Below are 19,535 nucleotides of genomic sequence, written 5' to 3' on the forward strand. Positions count from 1 at the left end.
ATGAAAAGATGCATCATATAGTAGGCATGATCTAAACATCAGAAACAATCACAAAAATAACTCTTAAAAGGTATAATATCATAGAGTAGGTTTAAGATAAAGATATAATCTTTTGTAAATTCATACATGAACTCTATCCCTTTTCTTATCCTCTCCCTTTCCTCTTTTCCTCCTTCACAAAAAAATAATAATAAAAAAAAATATACCTAATATTGTGTAATGAGATCCATTCTACTATTCAGTCCGTCTGGATCTCTAGTCTCTAATAAAAAGATCCACCCACTTTCTCTAGATAAGATTTTACTTTTAAAGTCACCACCCCTATGTGGTTTTGTAACCACCTCTATTCCCCTAAAGGAAAAACTTTTTAAATCTCCTTTATGGACATTAGCAAAGTGTTTAGAAACCGCAGAGGCTCCTGCAATAGGCAAATTAACCGAATCCGACAAATGTTTTCGCATACGCTGTTTCAATGAATTAGTGGTGCAACCCACATATTGAAGTCCGCAAATATTGCAATCAATAAGATAAATTACATTTTCTGTATTACAATTAATAAAGGAAAAAATCTCAAAGTTTTTTCCATTTTTTATAGAAGAAAATGTTTTTGTTTTGACAATATATTTGCAACACTTACAGATTTTTGCACCACAACCATAACAGCCTACAATTTTCATCCAATTTTGTTTCAATTTTTTGTCTGGATCAGTAAATAAACTTGCCGTCAACATAGAACCTATAGTAGGAGCTCTCCTCGCAACAAATTTAATTGAGTGTTTTTTTAATATTTCTTTCAATTCACCACTTTGTTCTAAAATGGGCAAATGTTTTTTAATAATGGAGACTATTTCTTGATACTGTGGACTAAATTTGGTGCTAAAAACTATACCCAAGTCATTATTTTTTTCTTTGATATTTTTATATTCCAACAATTCCTGTCTATTTAAATTGTCTACTATGCCTCTCGCTCTTTTTAGAGACCAGTTCGGGTAACCCCTGGATTTTAATCTTTTTACCAAAAGTTCAGATTCTTTCATATAAGTATCTTTTTCTGTACTATTTCTTTTCGTTCGAATCAGTTCACCAGTAGGTATATTCCTAATTACATGATTAGCGTGACATGAATTTGCCATCAATATACTGCTCACAGCTGTAGATTTACGATAGGGTTCCACCAACACTTTTTTTCGATTCGAATCTAATTTCAAGGTCAAATCCAAAAAATTGATTATTAACAACTCATTCATGTGGCATGTGAATTTGAGATTAAAACTATTGTTGTTTAAATATGAAAAGAAGGAGGATACTAAATCCTTCTTCCCCCTCCACACAAAAACCAAATCATCAATGAAACGACCCAACCAAAAAATGTTATAACCAAACGGATTATTAAGATGAAAAATATACCTCTCCTCCCATACTGACATAGTTAAATTTGCTAAAGATGGTGAAAATTTGTCCCCCATGCTCACTCCCTGTATCTGTAAATAATATTTCTCATCAAAAACAAAATAGTTATGAGTGAGCAAAAAGTGTGTTGCAAGCAACAAAAAATGTTGAATTTCAAATGTATACTCACTTTATTTAGATAGGTAATATTTGAGGCTCTCCAATGCAACAGAATGTGGAATGGATGGATATAATCCAATAACATCACATGAGAGCCACAGAAAATCATTCTCCCACTCAATTTTTTCTACCATATTAATAGCTGCTTTGCTATCTCTCATGTGACTAGGAGTCAAAGCCACAAGGGGTTGAAAATAATGGTCCAGCCACTCTCCAAGGCGCTCACTAAAAGATCCTATCTCCAAAAAAAATAGGTCTTAGTGGGGGAGGAAAAATTTCCTTATGCGCCTTGGGGAGTGAGTGGTAAATAGATGTAATAGGATGGTCACAATATAAAGCTTCACTCAATTTCTCTGAAATAGCTCCTGTACATACACCTTCCTGCAAAATTTTTTTCATTTCCTTATTGAAAGGGAGAGTGGGATTTTCATTTAATTCCCTATACACACTAGAGTTACCCAATGCGATTAAATTAAGTTTTTTATATAGACCGACATCCAGAATAGTAAATGATCCACCCTTATGCAACTGAACAATTTTTAGATCTTTGTTCTTACTCAATTCCTGAAGAGCTTTACGCTCATAAAATGTCAGATTATGATGGGTCAATTCAACTCTGTTATTTAATTCCACCAAATCCCTTTCCACCGCTTCTTGAAAAACATCTAGCATCGGAGGTCTAGATTTAAGTGGGTAAAAATTAGTATTTTTTACGTGAAAAGAATTATTTAAATTAATCTGGTATTCTTTGGAGCTTTCAGATTCCAATTGTCTCAAATTATACAAACCCACCTGTTCTTCAACGTAAGTAACCTTTCAACATCCCTATTTACTATAGGACAAGGATTATCAGTACAAATGTTATCCTCAAAATGACATTTTAAGGTTAAACAACGTGCTAGACGATTAACATCCAACACTGTGTCATATACGTTAAATTTACATGCCGGGGAAAAACTAAGTCCTTTTGATAAAAGTGAAAGTTGCGGTGCTGAAAGAATATAACTGGAAAGATTATAGACTGGTACAGTTACTTTTTCCGTTTCCGGAGTTTGTCCTGGTAAGCCTGTTCTCTTATGGCGTTTTCCTCCTCTCCTTCTAATCCGTTTTTTGGTTTGGCTCCCTCTTTGTTGTAATTTCTTTGGTAAGATTTTTTTCTTTTTTCCATACTATTGTTGGATGCACAAGCCACTGATGAATCTGAATAATCATCCGAAGTATCACCAAAAGTAGTGTCCATATTTTCTTGAATTTTTTGAAAAGTCACTTTATGCTTGCTAAACCAGGGTTTCCATTTTTTTAATATTGATGACGGATTCTTACTCCAATTATATACACATTTATTGTTGTAATCCTCCAAATCTCGTGTGTATTTTCTTTTTTTAGTCTCAATAATGGTATCCTCCAGTTTATTTAATTTTGGTTGCATTTTGTCATATAGTAATTTATAAGATTCATTGCCTTGATAAATTTCCAAAGAATCTTTCACACTCTTAATTTCATCACTGAGTTTTGTAAGTTCCATCTCCTCTTCTTCAATAATTAATTTTATAAGGTTGAGAGAGCATTCACTAAGGACATTTTCCCATTTGGTCTGGAATTCATTATTGTAAGCTGTTGTAGCCACTTTTTTAATCTCAGACCACGTGGGATCATTTTCCTCTCCCAATAACAGGTGAGAGAATTGTGGTCCCACCATAATTTCTGTTCCTTTATCATAATATGTTCCAATTTATACATGATGGAATTCAATCCCTCTGATGCTATATCCACTCCATTAGTATTATCATTAAATATCAAGGCAAGTTTATTGCGTCTTGTATTGCAGTAATCCACTTCCATAGCAAAAAAAGGTTTTTTACTAATGGGATTAGTCATATGTAATAGAACTTCAAGTTCAATAATTTGATTATGGGTGCTCGGCTAATACTCCCAAAGCAATATTCAAACAATGTGAAAAACATATAGCCAGCTCACCATAAAGGAGTTCCTCTTGATGCAGTAATCGGTGTTCACCCTATACTTTGCACGGATCCAGGCAGGGAGTATGCCCCAACAAATAGAAATATGAGGAAATTGGGATCCAACAAAAGGATGAAAGTTCACCAGATTTGTAAAAACTTCTTCTTTATTAATCCATTATGTCATAAAAAGTATAAGGAACTCCAATCAATTAGTAGCATTCCAGCAAGGGACTACATGTTTCAGCACTATGTGCCTTCCTCACGGTCCTATTTGAACTGAGTTCCAACACTAGCAATATATCCTCCTTTGTGGAACATATTCAAACGACCCTTAATTAAAAACAGTGGAACAAACCAATTAAAAACATCTGAGTAGATGGTTGAAACTCAGTTCAAAAATGTTGCCAGAAAAATACCTATATTGAACATGTTTTATACATAGACCAATGATATAAACATTTAGTAATGAATCAACAATGATATGGAATAACTGCCACAAAAAACAACAATATCTAGAGAAAGTAGGTGGATCTTTTTATTAGAGACTAGAGTTCCAGACGGACTGAATAGTAGAATGGATCTCATTACACAATATTAGGTATATTTTTTTATTTTTTTTTTGTGAAGGAGGAAAAGATGAAAGGGAGAGGATAAGAAAAGGGATAGAGTTCATGTATGAATTTACAAAAGATTATATCTTTATCTTAAACCTACTCTATGATATTATACCTTCTGAGAGTTATTTTTGTGATTGTTTCTGATGTTTGGATCATGCCTACTATATGATGCATCTTTTCATATATGTTTATATATTGTTGTTTTTTGTGGCAGTTATTTCATATCATTGTTGATTCATTACTAAATGTTTATATCATTGGTCTATGTATAAAACATGTTCAATATAGGTATTTTTCTGGCAACATTTTTGAACTGAGTTTCAACCATCTACTCAGATGTTTTTAATTGGTTTGTTCCACTGTTTTTAATTAAGGGTCATTTGCATATGTTCCACAAAGGAGGATATATTGCTAGTGTTGGAGCTCAGTTCAAATAGGACCGTGAGGAAGGCACATAGTGCTGAAACATGTAGTCCCTTGCTGGAATGCTACTAATTGATTGGAGTTCCTTATACTTTTTATGACATAATGGATTAATAAAGAAGAAGTTTTTACAAATCTGGTGAACTTTCATCCTTTTGCTGGATCCCAATTTCCTCATATTTCTATTTGTTGGGGCATACTCCCTGCCTGGATCCGTGCAAAGTATAGGGTGAACACCGATTACTGCCTCAAGAGGAACTCCTTTATGGTGAGCTGGCTATATGTTTTTCACATTGTTTGAATATTGCTTTGGGAGTATTAGCCGAGCACCCATAATCAAATTATTGAACTTGAAGTTCTATTACATATGACTAATCCCATTAGTAAAAAACCTTTTTTTGCTATGGAAGTGGATTACTGCAATACAAGACGCAATAAACTTGACTTGATATTTAATGATAATACTAATGGAGTGGATACAGCATCAGAGGGATTGAATTCCATCATGTATAAATTGGAACATATTATGATAAAGGAACAGAAATTATGGTGGGACCACAATTCTCTCACCTGTTATTGGGAGAGGAAAATGATCCCACGTGGTCTGAGATTAAAAAAGTGGCTACAACAGCTTACAATAATGAATTCCAGACCAAATGGGAAAATGTCCTTAGTGAATGCTCTCTCAACCTTATAAAATTAATTATTGAAGAAGAGGAGATGGAACTTCCAAAACTCAGTGATGAAATTAAGATTGTGAAAGATTCTTTGGAAATTTATCAAGGCAATGATTCTTATAAATTACTATATGACAAAATGCAACAAAAATTAAATAAACTGGAGGATACCATTATTGAGACTAAAAAAAGAAAATACACACGAGATTTGGAGGATTACAACAATAAATGTGTATATAATTGGAGTAAGAATCCGTCATCAATATTAAAAAAACGGAAACCTTGGTTTAGCAAGCATAAAGTGACTTTTCAAAAATTTCAAGAAAATATGGACACTACTTTTGATGATACTTCGGATGATTATTCAGATTCATCAGTGGCTTGTGCATCCAACAATAGTATGGAAAAAAGAAAAAAATCTTACCAAAGAAATTACAACAAAGAGGGAGCCAAACCAAAAAACGGATTAGAAGGAGAGGAGGAAAACGCCATAAGAAAACAGGCTTACCAGGACAAACTCCGGAAACGGAAAAAGTAACTGTACCAGTCTATAATCTTTCCAGTTATATTCTTTCAGCACCGCAACTTTCACTTTTATCAAAAGGACTTAGTTTTTCCCCGGCATGTAAATTTAACGTATATGACACAGTGTTGGATGTTAATCGTCTAGCACGTTGTTTAACCTTAAAATGTCATTTTGAGGATAACATTTGTACTGATAATCCTTGTCCTATAGTAAATAGGGATGTTGAAAGGTTACTTACGTTGAAGATCAGGTGGGTTTGTATAATTTGAGACAATTGGAATCTGAAAGCTCCAAAGAATACCAGATTAATTTAAATAATTCTTTTCACGTAAAAAATACTAATTTTTACCCACTTAAATCTAGACCTCCGATGCTGGATGTTTTTCAAGAAGCGGTGGAAAGAGATTTGGTGGAATTAAATAACAGAGTTGAATTGACCCATCATAATCTGACATTTTATGAGCGTAAAGCTCTTCAGGAATTGAGTAAGAACAAAGATCTAAAAATTGTTCAGTTGCATAAGGGTGGATCATTTACTATTCTGGATGTCGGTCTATATAAAAAACTTAATTTAATCGCATTGGGTAACTCTAGTGTGTATAGGGAATTAAATGAAAATCCCACTCTCCCTTTCAATAAGGAAATGAAAAAAATTTTGCAGGAAGGTGTATGTACAGGAGCTATTTCAGAGAAATTGAGTGAAGCTTTATATTGTGACCATCCTATTACATCTATTTGGTTAAAACTAAAAGAGAAAGAGCGCAATAGGGTCTTACCCAGGTAAAAGAGATACAGTTCAAGCTATTATACTCACCAATAGCAGGAGAGTTAGAGGCATAAAGGAATAGAGGTCAAAGCTGCTGCACATCCAAATGGCCCCGCCGTGACCATAGATCATCAGATATCAAAGAAACAATTTTCGGATTTAAACGTGCGCTGCTAGACAAAACGACTCCTTTCCAGATTGTGTACTTGTATACTTTTATTTTCCCAACGCGTTTCGAAGTCTCAAACTTCTTCCTCAGGGGATGACATGTACAAACAGACAGAGTAGCTCCCAGTTTTATACATACAAATTTCAAATATTGGCGCCAAAGGTCACATGTTACAGGGAAAGAATGTCAAAGGTCATCAGTACCAAAAAAATGTACAAAAAATGTTTAAAACTGTATTGTTTCCACCTTAATAAATTCTCTTAAAATATTTATTTGCAGGTCATAAAAGAAGAATGAAAAAATTTGAAATGAATATATAAAAGGATAGACCTGTGCTAGAACTATAAAAAAAGGGGGGGAAGGGAGCAGTAAATCACAGCTCAAACCACCATCCCAAATAGGCAGACGAAAGAGAAAAAGAAAAAGAAGAAAATAAGAAAATAATGGATAATGAATTTACATATATATATATTAAAACGATTCTTTTATTCAATATAATAAAAATGTTTTATATAAAAATGTTGTCATAATAAAAATTATTCGAGATAAAGAATTTTTTTGAATAAAAAAATGAAGGATTGATAAAAAACAGTGATATGAGGTGCAAGTAAAAGAAATAGGACATGTTTAAAAGTACTAGATGATAGGGATTTATAAAGAAAGATTTGCCAAGACATCTGTGAAAACTCAATGGCTCACAGAAAAAGAGGACAGTTCACGAGGGAGGGAAGCACCCAGAGAAGACGGATAGCACCCAGGAGGGGGAGAGACCGGAGGAAAACCTGTCCAGACCGCAAGACGGTATAAATTCATCAGAGAAGAAAAGTTTCTTTTAGAACAATAGGGCTGAAAAAAACATTCAAATTATAACCTTCAGCAGGAAATCACACTGACAAAAAGATAGATTAGTCAAATAACATCGGCAGAGGATCGCGCTGACAAAAATAAATCAGTCAGATGGAATTAACAGAAAGTCGCACTCACAAAAACGCAAGCATGATACAAAGTGAATAGAAACAGACATTAATAAAATGTAGATAAACCCCAAATAATCATTCAGAATAAAAAATAACAGTTTGAAAAGTCTTTACAGAAAAACCTCAGTTATTTCGTTTAACCCATTTGGTCTTAAAGTGTTCAGCCTATAGATCCAAAAAATCTCCTTTCTATTCAGTAATCCTATCCTGTCGGGCACATTGTCCGGGATATGTTCGATAGGACTAATTTTTAGCACATTAGGATTTTTATTATGTACAATCGTACAATGTTTAGAAAGACCATGTTTTAGAAAACCCCTCTTAATATTATGTCTGTGAGAGTTTATTCTTAGATGTAATGGTTGGACTGTTCTACCCACATACTGCTTGCCGCACTCACATTCAATTAAATATATTACAAAATCAGTGGCGCAATTAAGGAAATCTTTGATAGGAAAAACCTCATTAGTGCTGGTAGATTTAAAACATTTATCTCTATGTTACCAGCACTAATGAGGTTTTTCCTATCAAAGATTTCCTTAATTGCGCCACTGATTTTGTAATATATTTAATTGAATGTGAGTGCGGCAAGCAGTATGTGGGTAGAACAGTCCAACCATTACATCTAAGAATAAACTCTCACAGACATAATATTAAGAGGGGTTTTCTAAAACATGGTCTTTCTAAACATTGTACGATTGTACATAATAAAAATCCTAATGTGCTAAAAATTAGTCCTATCGAACATATCCCGGACAATGTGCCCGACAGGATAGGATTACTGAATAGAAAGGAGATTTTTTGGATCTATAGGCTGAACACTTTAAGACCAAATGGGTTAAACGAAATAACTGAGGTTTTTCTGTAAAGACTTTTCAAACTGTTATTTTTTATTCTGAATGATTATTTGGGGTTTATCTACATTTTATTAATGTCTGTTTCTATTCACTTTGTATCATGCTTGCGTTTTTGTGAGTGCGACTTTCTGTTAATTCCATCTGACTGATTTATTTTTGTCAGCGCGATCCTCTGCCGATGTTATTTGACTAATCTATCTTTTTGTCAGTGTGATTTCCTGCTGAAGGTTATAATTTGAATGTTTTTTTCAGCCCTATTGTTCTAAAAGAAACTTTTCTTCTCTGATGAATTTATACCGTCTTGCGGTCTGGACAGGTTTTCCTCCGGTCTCTCCCCCTCCTGGGTGCTATCCGTCTTCTCTGGGTGCTTCCCTCCCTCGTGAACTGTCCTCTTTTTCTGTGAGCCATTGAGTTTTCACAGATGTCTTGGCAAATCTTTCTTTATAAATCCCTATCATCTAGTACTTTTAAACATGTCCTATTTCTTTTACTTGCACCTCATATCACTGTTTTTTATCAATCCTTCATTTTTTTATTCAAAAAAATTCTTTATCTCGAATAATTTTTATTATGACAACATTTTTATATAAAACATTTTTATTATATTGAATAAAAGAATCGTTTTAATATATATATATGTAAATTCATTATCCATTATTTTCTTCTTTTCTTCTTTTTCTTTTTCTCTTTCGTCTGCCTATTTGGGATGGTGGTTTGAGCTGTGATTTACTGCTCCCTTCCCCCCCTTTTTTATAGTTCTAGCACAGGTCTATCCTTTTATATATTCATTTCAAATTTTTTCATTCTTCTTTTATGACCTGCAAATAAATATTTTAAGAGAATTTATTAAGGTGGAAACAATACAGTTTTAAACATTTTTTGTACATTTTTTTGGTACTGATGACCTTTGACATTCTTTCCCTGTAACATGTGACCTTTGGCGCCAATATTTGAAATTTGTATGTATAAAACTGGGAGCTACTCTGTCTGTTTGTACATGTCATCCCCTGAGGAAGAAGTTTGAGACTTCGAAACGCGTTGGGAAAATAAAAGTATACAAGTACACAATCTGGAAAGGAGTCGTTTTGTCTAGCAGCGCACGTTTAAATCCGAAAATTGTTTCTTTGATATTACATCTATTTACCACTCACTCCCCAAGGCGCATAAGGAAATTTTTCCTCCCCCACTAAGACCTATTGTTTCGGAGATAGGATCTTTTAGTGAGTGCCTTGGAGAGTGGGTGGACCATTATTTTCAACCCCTTGTGGCTTTGACTCCTAGTCACATGAGAGATAGCAAAGCAGCTATTAATATGGTAGAAAAAATTGAGTGGGAGAATGATTTTCTGTGGCTCTCATGTGATGTTATTGGATTATATCCATCCATTCCACATTCTGTTGCATTGGAGAGCCTCAAATATTACCTATCTAAATAAAGTGAGTATACATTTGAAATTCAACATTTTTTGTTGCTTGCAACACATTTTTTGCTCACTCATAACTATTTTGTTTTTGATGAGAAATATTATTTACAGATACAGGGAGTGAGCATGGGGGACAAATTTTCACCATCTTTAGCAAATTTAACTATGTCAGTATGGGAGGAGAGGTATATTTTTCATCTTAATAATCCGTTTGGTTATAACATTTTTTGGTTGGGACGTTTCATTGATGATTTGTTTTTTTGTGTGGAGGGGGAAGAAGGATTTAGTATCCTCCTTCTTTTCATATTTAAACAGCAATAGTTTTAATCTCAAATTCACATGCCACATGAATGAGTTGTCAATCAATTTTTTGGATTTGACCTTGAAATTAGATTCGAATCGAAAAAAAAGTGTTGGTGGAACCCTATCGTAAATCTACAGCTGTGAGCAGTATATTGATGGCAAATTCATGTCACGCTAATCATGTAATTAGGAATATACCTACTGGTGAACTGATTCGAACGAAAAGAAATAGTACAGAAAAAGATACTTATATGAAAGAATCTGAACTTTTGGTAAAAAGATTAAAATCCAGGGGTTACCCGAACTGGTCTCTAAAAAGAGCGAGAGGCATAGTAGACAATTTAAATAGACAGGAATTGTTGGAATATAAAAATATCAAAGAAAAAAATAATGACTTGGGTACAGTTTTTAGCACCAAATTTAGTCCACAGTATCAAGAAATAGTCTCCATTATTAAAAAACATTTGCCCATTTTAGAACAAAGTGGTGAATTGAAAGAAATATTAAAAAAACACTCAATTAAATTTGTTGCGAGGAGAGCTCCTACTATAGGTTCTATGTTGACGGCAAGTTTATTTACTGATCCAGACAAAAAATTGAAACAAAATTGGATGAAAATTGTAGGCTGTTATGGTTGTGGTGCAAAAATCTGTAAGTGTTGCAAATATATTGTCAAAACAAAAACATTTTCTTCTATAAAAAATGGAAAAAACTTTGAGATTTTTTCCTTTATTAATTGTAATACAGAAAATGTAATTTATCTTATTGATTGCAATATTTGCGGACTTCAATATGTGGGTTGCACCACTAATTCATTGAAACAGCGTATGCGAAAACATTTGTCGGATTCGGTTAATTTGCCTATTGCAGGAGCCTCTGCGGTTTCTAAACACTTTGCTAATGTCCATAAAGGAGATTTAAAAAGTTTTTCCTTTAGGGGAATAGAGGTGGTTACAAAACCACATAGGGGTGGTGACTTTAAAAGTAAAATCTTATCTAGAGAAAGTGGGTGGATCTTTTTATTAGAGACTAGAGTTCCAGACGGACTGAATAGTAGAATGGATCTCATTACACAATATTAGGTATATTATTTTTTTTTTTTGTGAAGGAGGAAAAGAGGAAAGGGAGAGGATAAGAAAAGGGATAGAGTTCATGTATGAATTTACAAAAGATTATATCTTTATCTTAAACCTACTCTATGATATTATACCTTTTAAGAGTTATTTTTGTGATTGTTTCTGATGTTTGGATCATGCCTACTATATGATGCATCTTTTCATATATGTTTATATATTGTTGCTTTTTGTGGCAGTTATTTCATATCATTGTTGATTCATTACTAAATGTTTATATCATTGGTCTATGTATAAAACATGTTCAATATAGGTATTTTTATGGCAACATTTTTGAACTGAGTTTCAACCATCTACTCAGATGTTTTTAATTGGTTTGTTCTACTGTTTTTAATTAAGGGTCATTTGAATATGTTCCACAAAGGAGGATATATTGCTAGTGTTGGAGCTCAGTTCAAATAGGACCGTGAGGAAGGCACATAGTGCTGAAACATGTAGTCCCTTGCTGGAATGCTACTAATTGATTGGAGTTCCTCATACTTTTTATGACATAATGGATTAATAAAGAAGAAGTTTTTACAAATCTGGTGAACTTTCATCCTTTTGCTGGATCCCAATTTCCTCATATTTCTATATATATATATATATATATATATATATATATATATATGCTGTATATATATATATATATATATATATATATATACGCACACAGACACACACACATACACACACACACACTTTCAGACATTGACGGCAATTTTCTTTGTGCTCAACACCTTCCTAAATGACAGACCAGATTCCCGGGCTGCTAAATGATTGAGGAAAAGACTCCTGTTAATGGGATTCCTGTTATTGTTGGCTGAGGATCTTCTGTAGACCACAAAATGCCATCTATAAGTAGTAAGGTGGCTGATCCCCTTTATTTTGGAATAAATGCTACTTAAAGGGGAGTTGTCACCATGTCAAATGTGTCCAGTGTTTGGACTTATTTAATCAACGCAGGTCCCCTAAATATTTATTTCCTTTTAAATCCACTTTATGAATCCAGAGATATGGGCCTTTTCATTTAGTGCTACGTTTACTATTCTTTACCGTGGGGGTGTGGTTCATAGGATCCTCTGGGGCGTGTCTTCAGGTTGCTCTGCATAATTACCCTGTGAGACACGCCCCCCCAGACCATAACATTTAGCACTAAATATAAAAGGCCCAAATCTCTGGAACTGTAGAGGATATAAAAACAACATAACACCCCCCACTCCCCCCAAAAACGCAGAAAGCTCAGGGGAGCAGAGGGAATAGAATAGGAGCAAAAACTGTTCACTTTTGATCTGTTGACGGGTCCCCTTTAAGTGATCTTATGTAGAGATAATGCAGATCTTCATTTACCCCTATGGGGGTCGCAGAAGCAGCAATGCTCACTTGGATGGCTGTTTTTGTAATGCCTATAGAGTTGAATTGAGAGGTTCAACTTTCAGGGTTGGGTCTGCTTGACAGGGCTCAGGACCCCAGTTCTGGGGATAAGCGGTGGTCCCAGAGGTGGGGCCTGCATTTATGCTGTGGATATGCCATAAATGTCTGAAAAGGGGATATAAACCCTTTAAAAAGGCAAATTATTAGTACTGGCCCTGCTGTATACTGACACTGGTAGGTCCAATCGTTTTGCAATGTCCAGTTGTATCTGAAAGACCTTCAGCTGCTCTTCTCGTTCCTTAGAGGTGGGAGTGAGCCAGGGGGTGAAGTCCAACCCAATCTGTACAATGGGAAAAAGTCAGTAAATGCGTTAGTGACACAGATAATAGGAAAATAGGTACATTTATTAACTATCTGATATTTTTGGACACTAAGCCCCCCTATTTATGGCTGGAATGAGGGGGCTGCGGTGCTCTCATAGGCAGTTTACCTATATATATCTTCTCCTGATCCTGATCTGTAGTGATGCCAGCTCTTTAGAAAACAGACGGGGGTTTTAGAACTTGCTTCCTATACCATGCCGGGTGTACATTGATATAATAAAACTCAGAATGGGCCCAACTTCCTGTTGAATATACTATACCTTACTTAAAGGTAATGTCCATCTTTACCGTAATTTTAATTAATATATCAGTATTGGAAACTACTGTCTTTTTGCCTTGATAGATAATGAAAATCTAGCTGCAAGCAGCCACCACTGGGGGGAGCTCACTGTATATAAATGTATACAGCTAGTGAAGGACTCAAATCTGCACCTTTTGAGCTCCCCTTGGTGGTGGCTACAGTCAGCTGCCATGACAGCGTCAAATGCCTTGTATGTAAATCAGCGATGTAGACAATAGTAGGATTTTATAAATGTGAGTGCAAAGGATTATCTCAGAACAACAGAACTATATATATGTATATATATACAGTCATGGCCAAAAGTATTGACACCCCTGCAATTCTGTCAGATAATACTCAGTTTCTTCCTGAAAATGATTGCAAACACAAATTCTTTGGTATTATTATCTTCATTTAATTTGTCTTAAATGAAAAAACACAAAAAGAATTGTCCTAAAGCCAAATTGGATATAATTCCACACCAAACATAACAAAGAGGGTGGACAAAAGTATTGGCACTGTTCGAAAAATCATGTGATGCTTCTCTAATTTGTGTAATTAACAGCACCTGTAACTTACCTGTGGCACCTAACAGGTGTTGGCAATAACTAAATCACACTTGCAGCCAGTTGACATGGATTAAAGTTGACTCAACCTCTGTCCTGTGTCCTTGTGTGTACCACATTGAGCATGGAGAAAAGAAAGGAGACCAAAGAACTGTCTGAGGACTTGAGAAACCAAATTGTGCGGAAGCATGAGCAATCTCAAGGCTACAAGTCCATCTCCAAAGACCTGAATGTTCCTGTGACTACCGTGCGCAGTGTCATCAAGAAGTTTAAAGCCCATGGCACTGTGGCTAACCTCACTAGATGTGGCCGGAAAAGAAAAATTGACAAGAGATTTCAATGCAAGATTGTGCGGATGTTGGATAAAGAACCTCAACTAACATCCAAACAAGTTCAAGCTGCCCTGCAGTCCGAGGGTACAACAGTGTCAACCCGTACTATCCGTCGGCATCTGAATGAAAAGGGACTGTATGGTAGGAGACCCAGGAAGACCCCACTTCTTACCCCAAGACCTAAAAAAGCCAGGCTGGAGTTTGCCAAAACTTACCTGAAAAAGCCTAAAACGTTTTGGAAGAATGTTCTCTGGTCAGATGAGACAAAAGTAGAGCTTTTAGGGCAAAAGCATCAACTAGAGTTGAGCGAAACGGGTCGAAAAAATTCAAAAGTCGCCGACTTTTGGCAAAGTCGGGTTTCATGAAACGAAACCCGACCCTAGGATGAGGTCGGCCACGAGGTCGGCGACTTACGCGCCAAAGTCGCGTTTCAAAAGTTTGTTTTGCGCTCTTTTTCAGCCAATCAGGATCCACGGACACTGTGGGCAACGTGATGACCTAGGCACGGGTCACCACCATCTTTCAGAAGGGCATGCAAGTGATTGGCTTGCTTTGGTGGGCGTCACAGGGGGTATAAAAGGGCGTGCACGCCGACCGCCATCTTACTTCTGCCGATCTTAGTATAGGGAGAGGTTGCTGCTGATTCTGTAGGGAGAGCGTTAGGCAGGGAAGAAGACAAAAAAACTGCTTCTGCTGCTAGCGATTTGGCCTGCACAACACACAAGTCACTGTGTGTGCAGTGCAAGGGGAGGCTATATAGTGGTGTATCAGTGGTGTTGGTTGTTGGGCTGCCTTCTAAGGCTTCCTGACACGCTGGCATTGCTGTTTACCCACTGCTCCGCAAACTGCTTTTTTAAAAGCAATCCAATCTCCCTTATCCTCTAGTCACTTTTGTCACAGCTGTACCATCGAGCGTGTCACATAGCGCTCAGATATCAGTGGGCCTCACACAATCCACAAGTGTCCAGTGTCCAAAGTGTACGCAGAGATTCAAAATCTCCATTATCCTCTCGTCACTTTGGTCACAGGCAGCTGTGCCATCGAGCGTGTCACATAGCGCTCAGATATCAGTGGGCCTCACACAATCCACAAGTGTCCAGTGTCCAAAAGTGTACGCAGAGATTCAAAATCTCCATTATCCTCTCGTCACTTTGGTCACAGGCAGCTGTGCCATCGAGCCTGTCACATAGCGCTCAGATATCAGTGGGCCTCACACAATCCACAAGTGTCCAGTGTCCAAAAGTGTACGCAGAGATTCAAAATTTCCATTATCCTCTCGTCACTTTGGTCACAGGCAGCTGTGCCATCGAGCGTGTCACATAGCGCTCAGATATCAGTGGGCCTCACACAATCCACAAGTGTCCAGTGTCCAAAAGTGTACGCAGAGATTCAAAATCTCCATTATCCTCTCGTCACTTTGGCCACAGGCAGCTGTGCCATCGAGCCTGTCACATAGCGCTCAGATATCAGTGGGCCTCACACAATCCACAAGTGTCCACTGTCCACAAGTGTGTGCAGAAATTCTAAAACTCCCCTGTCCTATAGACACCTTGTACCTTGTTTTACATTACTATATAGTTTGTTGGATTTTGTCTACATTTCTACCAAAAATGAGGAAGGCTGGTGGAAGAGGCCGTGGAATTGGGCGGGGGTTGGTAGCTGGTAATGATGGTGTTGGTGGTGGATCTGATGGTAGTGGCAAGAGCAAAATAGGACCGAATGCAGGAGGTGCTGACCCTGCGTCATCGTCTGGCTACATAAGGCCTCGAACGCTTAGTTTTCTAGAAGTTGGCAAACCGCTTTTAAAGGCAGAGCATCAGGAAAAAGTTTTGTCTTACATTGCTGACTCAGCCTCCAGCTCTATCGCCTCCTCTTCTTCAGTTGTAAAAAGTAAAAGCACTGAGTCGTCATTGGAGGCTCATGTTCATGAACCACACCTTTCCTTGTGTCCTTCACCCCAACCAAGATTGAAGGATGACGCAGGCCATACTACTGATTACTCCATGGAGCTGTTTTCACATACCATGCCTGGATTATCAAGTCAAATGGTGAATTATCCAGGCCAAGATGAATCTGACATGGAGTGCACTGATGCACAGCCGCTGATGGATGATTCTGCTGGTACATTCACTCAGAGCACTACATTGTCCTCGCATTGTACAGAGCCAGATTTTGACCCTGATGAGACTCAGGTGCCCCTTCCCGCACACTATACCACCATACACTGTGACACAGAGAAAGGTGCACATGACATATGTCACGCGGCGGCTGCCGCGCGCTCCTCTCCCTGCCTCCTCCCGGCCGCAGCTTACCCTTCCTCTGGCATCCTGCTTCCCTCTGCGCCGCCGTCCTCGGTCCTCCCCGGCTCCTCTTCTCTGTCCAGCGGTCCCCTTCGTCCGGTCTTCCGGACCGCGCCGGGTGCACGCTCCCGCCCCTCCTGCTCGGCGGGCGCGTGCACATACTGTGCCTGGGCACGCGCGCTCCTCCTCCTCCTCCTGAGGACGCGCACCTGCTCCTCCTCCACTTTAGGTCACGACCCGGAAGTCCTCCTACTAGCCCCTATATCTGGCCGCCTCTTCCTGCCAGCAGTGCCTGAGTATCACTGCTTTTCCCTAGTGATTCTGGCCGCCCTCTATGCACGCTATCGCGTCCTGTCCATCCGTGGCTCGTTCACCTCTCCATTTTTCCTCTCTCCTAGGTCCTGTGTCTCCAAGCCGTGTCCGCCTGTCCTGTGTCTCCCAGCCGTGCCCGCCTGTCCTGTGTCTTCCAGCCGTGCCCGCCTGTCCTGTGTCTCCCAGCCGCGCCCACCTGTCCTGTGTCTCCCAGCCGTGCCCGCCTGTCCTGTGTCTCCCAGCCGTGCCCGCCTGTCCTGTGTCTCCCAGCTGTGCCCGCCTGTCCTGTGTCTCCAAGCCGGTACCGTCAGTCCTGTACCCCCAACTCGGCTCTAGTTGTCTGTCTGTCGTTACTCTCCAGGGTACCAGCTGCCGTGGTAATAGTTACCCGCGGGCTTGCCCCAAACGCTCCCTGTATAGGGGGTGGTCCACCTGGTCAGCTCGCCCCCGGGAGGTTCGTTGCCACGGTCTAGCGGGTCCACCCCAGGTGTACCTTACAGAATACTCAGGCCATGGATTCCGCTGGTACCCCGACCCCGACCCAAAAGGAACTTTTGTTCCTTCGTGAGAATCAGGCGAGGATCATGTCGTTCCTCAAGTCTATGGAGTCCAGACTTTCATCTCTGCAAACCTCCGATCCGGGGATTGCCTCCCAAATCTCCGGCTTACAGCAGGAGCTTGCTCAGCAGCGCGACACCCAGGCCCATATTTTAAACTACATAGCCTCTGTAGATAACCGCCTTCTAGCTCTACAGACGGCGGCCGCTGTCCCTGTGCCTGCAGCAGCTTCCCAGTCCTCGCCCCGCTTGGCTAAACCCCCACGCTATAGTGGGGATCCCAAGCTCTGTCGGGGGTTCATTAACCAGTGTCAGTTGCACTTCGAGCTGGCACCCCTACAGTATCCCTCCGACCGGGCCAAGGTGGCCTTTATGATTTCCCACTTAGAGGGTGAGGCATTGGCTTGGGTGAATCCTTTGTGGGAGCGAGATGACCCGATAGTCTCCCAGCTCGCAACCTTCTTGGAGACATTCCGCAAGGTCTTTGATGAGCCCGGGCGTCTGGTCTCCGCTACCGAGTCCTTATTCTGCCTTCGCCAGGGTGCTCTCTCTGTGGGACAGTACGCCATCCAGTTCCGTACGTTGTCTTCTGAACTAGGGTGGAACAATGAGGCTTTAGTGGGGGCCTTTTGGCGTGGCTTGTCGCCCCGAATCAAAGATGAGTTGGCAGGCAGGGATACACCTACTTCTTTGGAAGATCTCATCTCGCTGGCAACGCGAATTGACCTGCGTTTCCGCGAGCGTTCCCGCGAGGCCGTCAGGGAGAGAAGACCCACTCGGTTCTCTCCTCCGATGCGCAGTCCTCCCCGCGCTCGGCCTTCCACCTCGGCGTCAGCCCCTGAACCCATGCAGGTTGACCGACTCAGGCCCGCAGAGCTACGCCGCCAGGAGAGACTCACTCATGGTCTCTGTCTCTATTGTGGCAGTGCCTCCCACCTTCTACGTTCCTGCCCTGTGAGGCCGGGAAACTCCTCCGCCTAGGACAGGTAAGAGAGGCCTCCCTAGGTGCCTTCGACACCTCTCTACCTTTGACCCTTCCTGTTTTGTTTATCCAGGGAGCCAAACGTTTCTCGGAGCTAGCCTATATTGACTCAGGGGCTGCTGGTAATTTCATCCAACTCGAGGCGGTGAAGAGATTGGGGATACCTGTTAGGTCCTTGGAGGTTCCCCGGCAGTTAGCCTCAGTCGACGGGATTCCCTTGCGCGAGACCGTAACGTTGGTCACTGAAGAGCCGGAATTACAGATCGGGGTCCTGCACCGTGAGAGAATAACCTTCTTCGTGCTGCCGTCTCTATCCCACACCTTGCTCCTGGGCCTTCCGTGGTTGAGGATGCATGAACCTGTCCTCGATTGGCGGACCGGAGACATCCTTCGCTGGGGCTGCGTTTGCCAGACTAGATGTCTTCGTCCAGTACAACCCCTCAAATGCTCGTCTCCTGTCTCGGGTCCTGCGGATTTGCCCTCGGTCTATTGGGCTTTTTCTGATGTCTTTGATAAGAAAGAGGCAGAGGCCCTTCCACCGCACCGGCAATATGATTGCCCCATCGAGCTTGTTCCCGGCTCGACCCCGCCCCGGGGGCGAATCTATCCGTTGAGTCCACTCGAGTCCCAGGCCATGTCTGAATATGTACAAGAGAATTTGGCCAAAGGCTTCATCCGAAAGTCTTCTTCTCCCGCTGGGGCTGGCTTCTTTTTTGTTAAGAAAAAGGACGGGTCTCTCCGCCCCTGTATTGACTATCGAGGTCTTAACCAGATTACCATCAAGAACAGATATCCTCTGCCTCTCATCCCCGAGCTGTTCGACCGGCTGCGAGGTGCGCGAATCTTCTCTAAATTGGATCTCCGTGGAGCCTATAATCTCGTCCGTATTCGCTCCGGAGATGAATGGAAGACCGCCTTCAACACCAGGGATGGACACTACGAGTACCTCGTCATGCCCTTCGGGTTGTGCAACGCTCCCGCAGTTTTTCAAGAATTCGTGAACGACATCTTCCGAGACCTTCTGTACTCCAGTGTGGTTGTATACCTTGACGATATCCTGATCTTC

The 19,535-nt window shown here is 39.8% G+C and overlaps 1 protein-coding gene across 2 annotated transcripts in view; it reads right to left on the reverse strand.

Moving 5' to 3' along the window:
- Positions 1-19,535, reverse strand: part of LOC141056917 (putative deoxyribonuclease tatdn3-A) — a 52,209-nt gene that overhangs the window by 10,281 nt on the left and 22,393 nt on the right. For both annotated transcript variants that reach the window (XM_073553380.1, XM_073553379.1), the window contains one exon: positions 12,988-13,097. In XM_073553380.1, the coding sequence (XP_073409481.1) occupies positions 12,988-13,097 (110 nt within the window). The remainder of the gene's footprint in view (positions 1-12,987; positions 13,098-19,535) is intronic.

This window comes from Dendrobates tinctorius, unplaced genomic scaffold, assembly GCF_039654945.1.
Source record: "Dendrobates tinctorius isolate UK_male_01 unplaced genomic scaffold, ASM3965494v1 ptg000201l, whole genome shotgun sequence".
Taxonomy (NCBI): domain Eukaryota; kingdom Metazoa; phylum Chordata; class Amphibia; order Anura; family Dendrobatidae; genus Dendrobates; species Dendrobates tinctorius.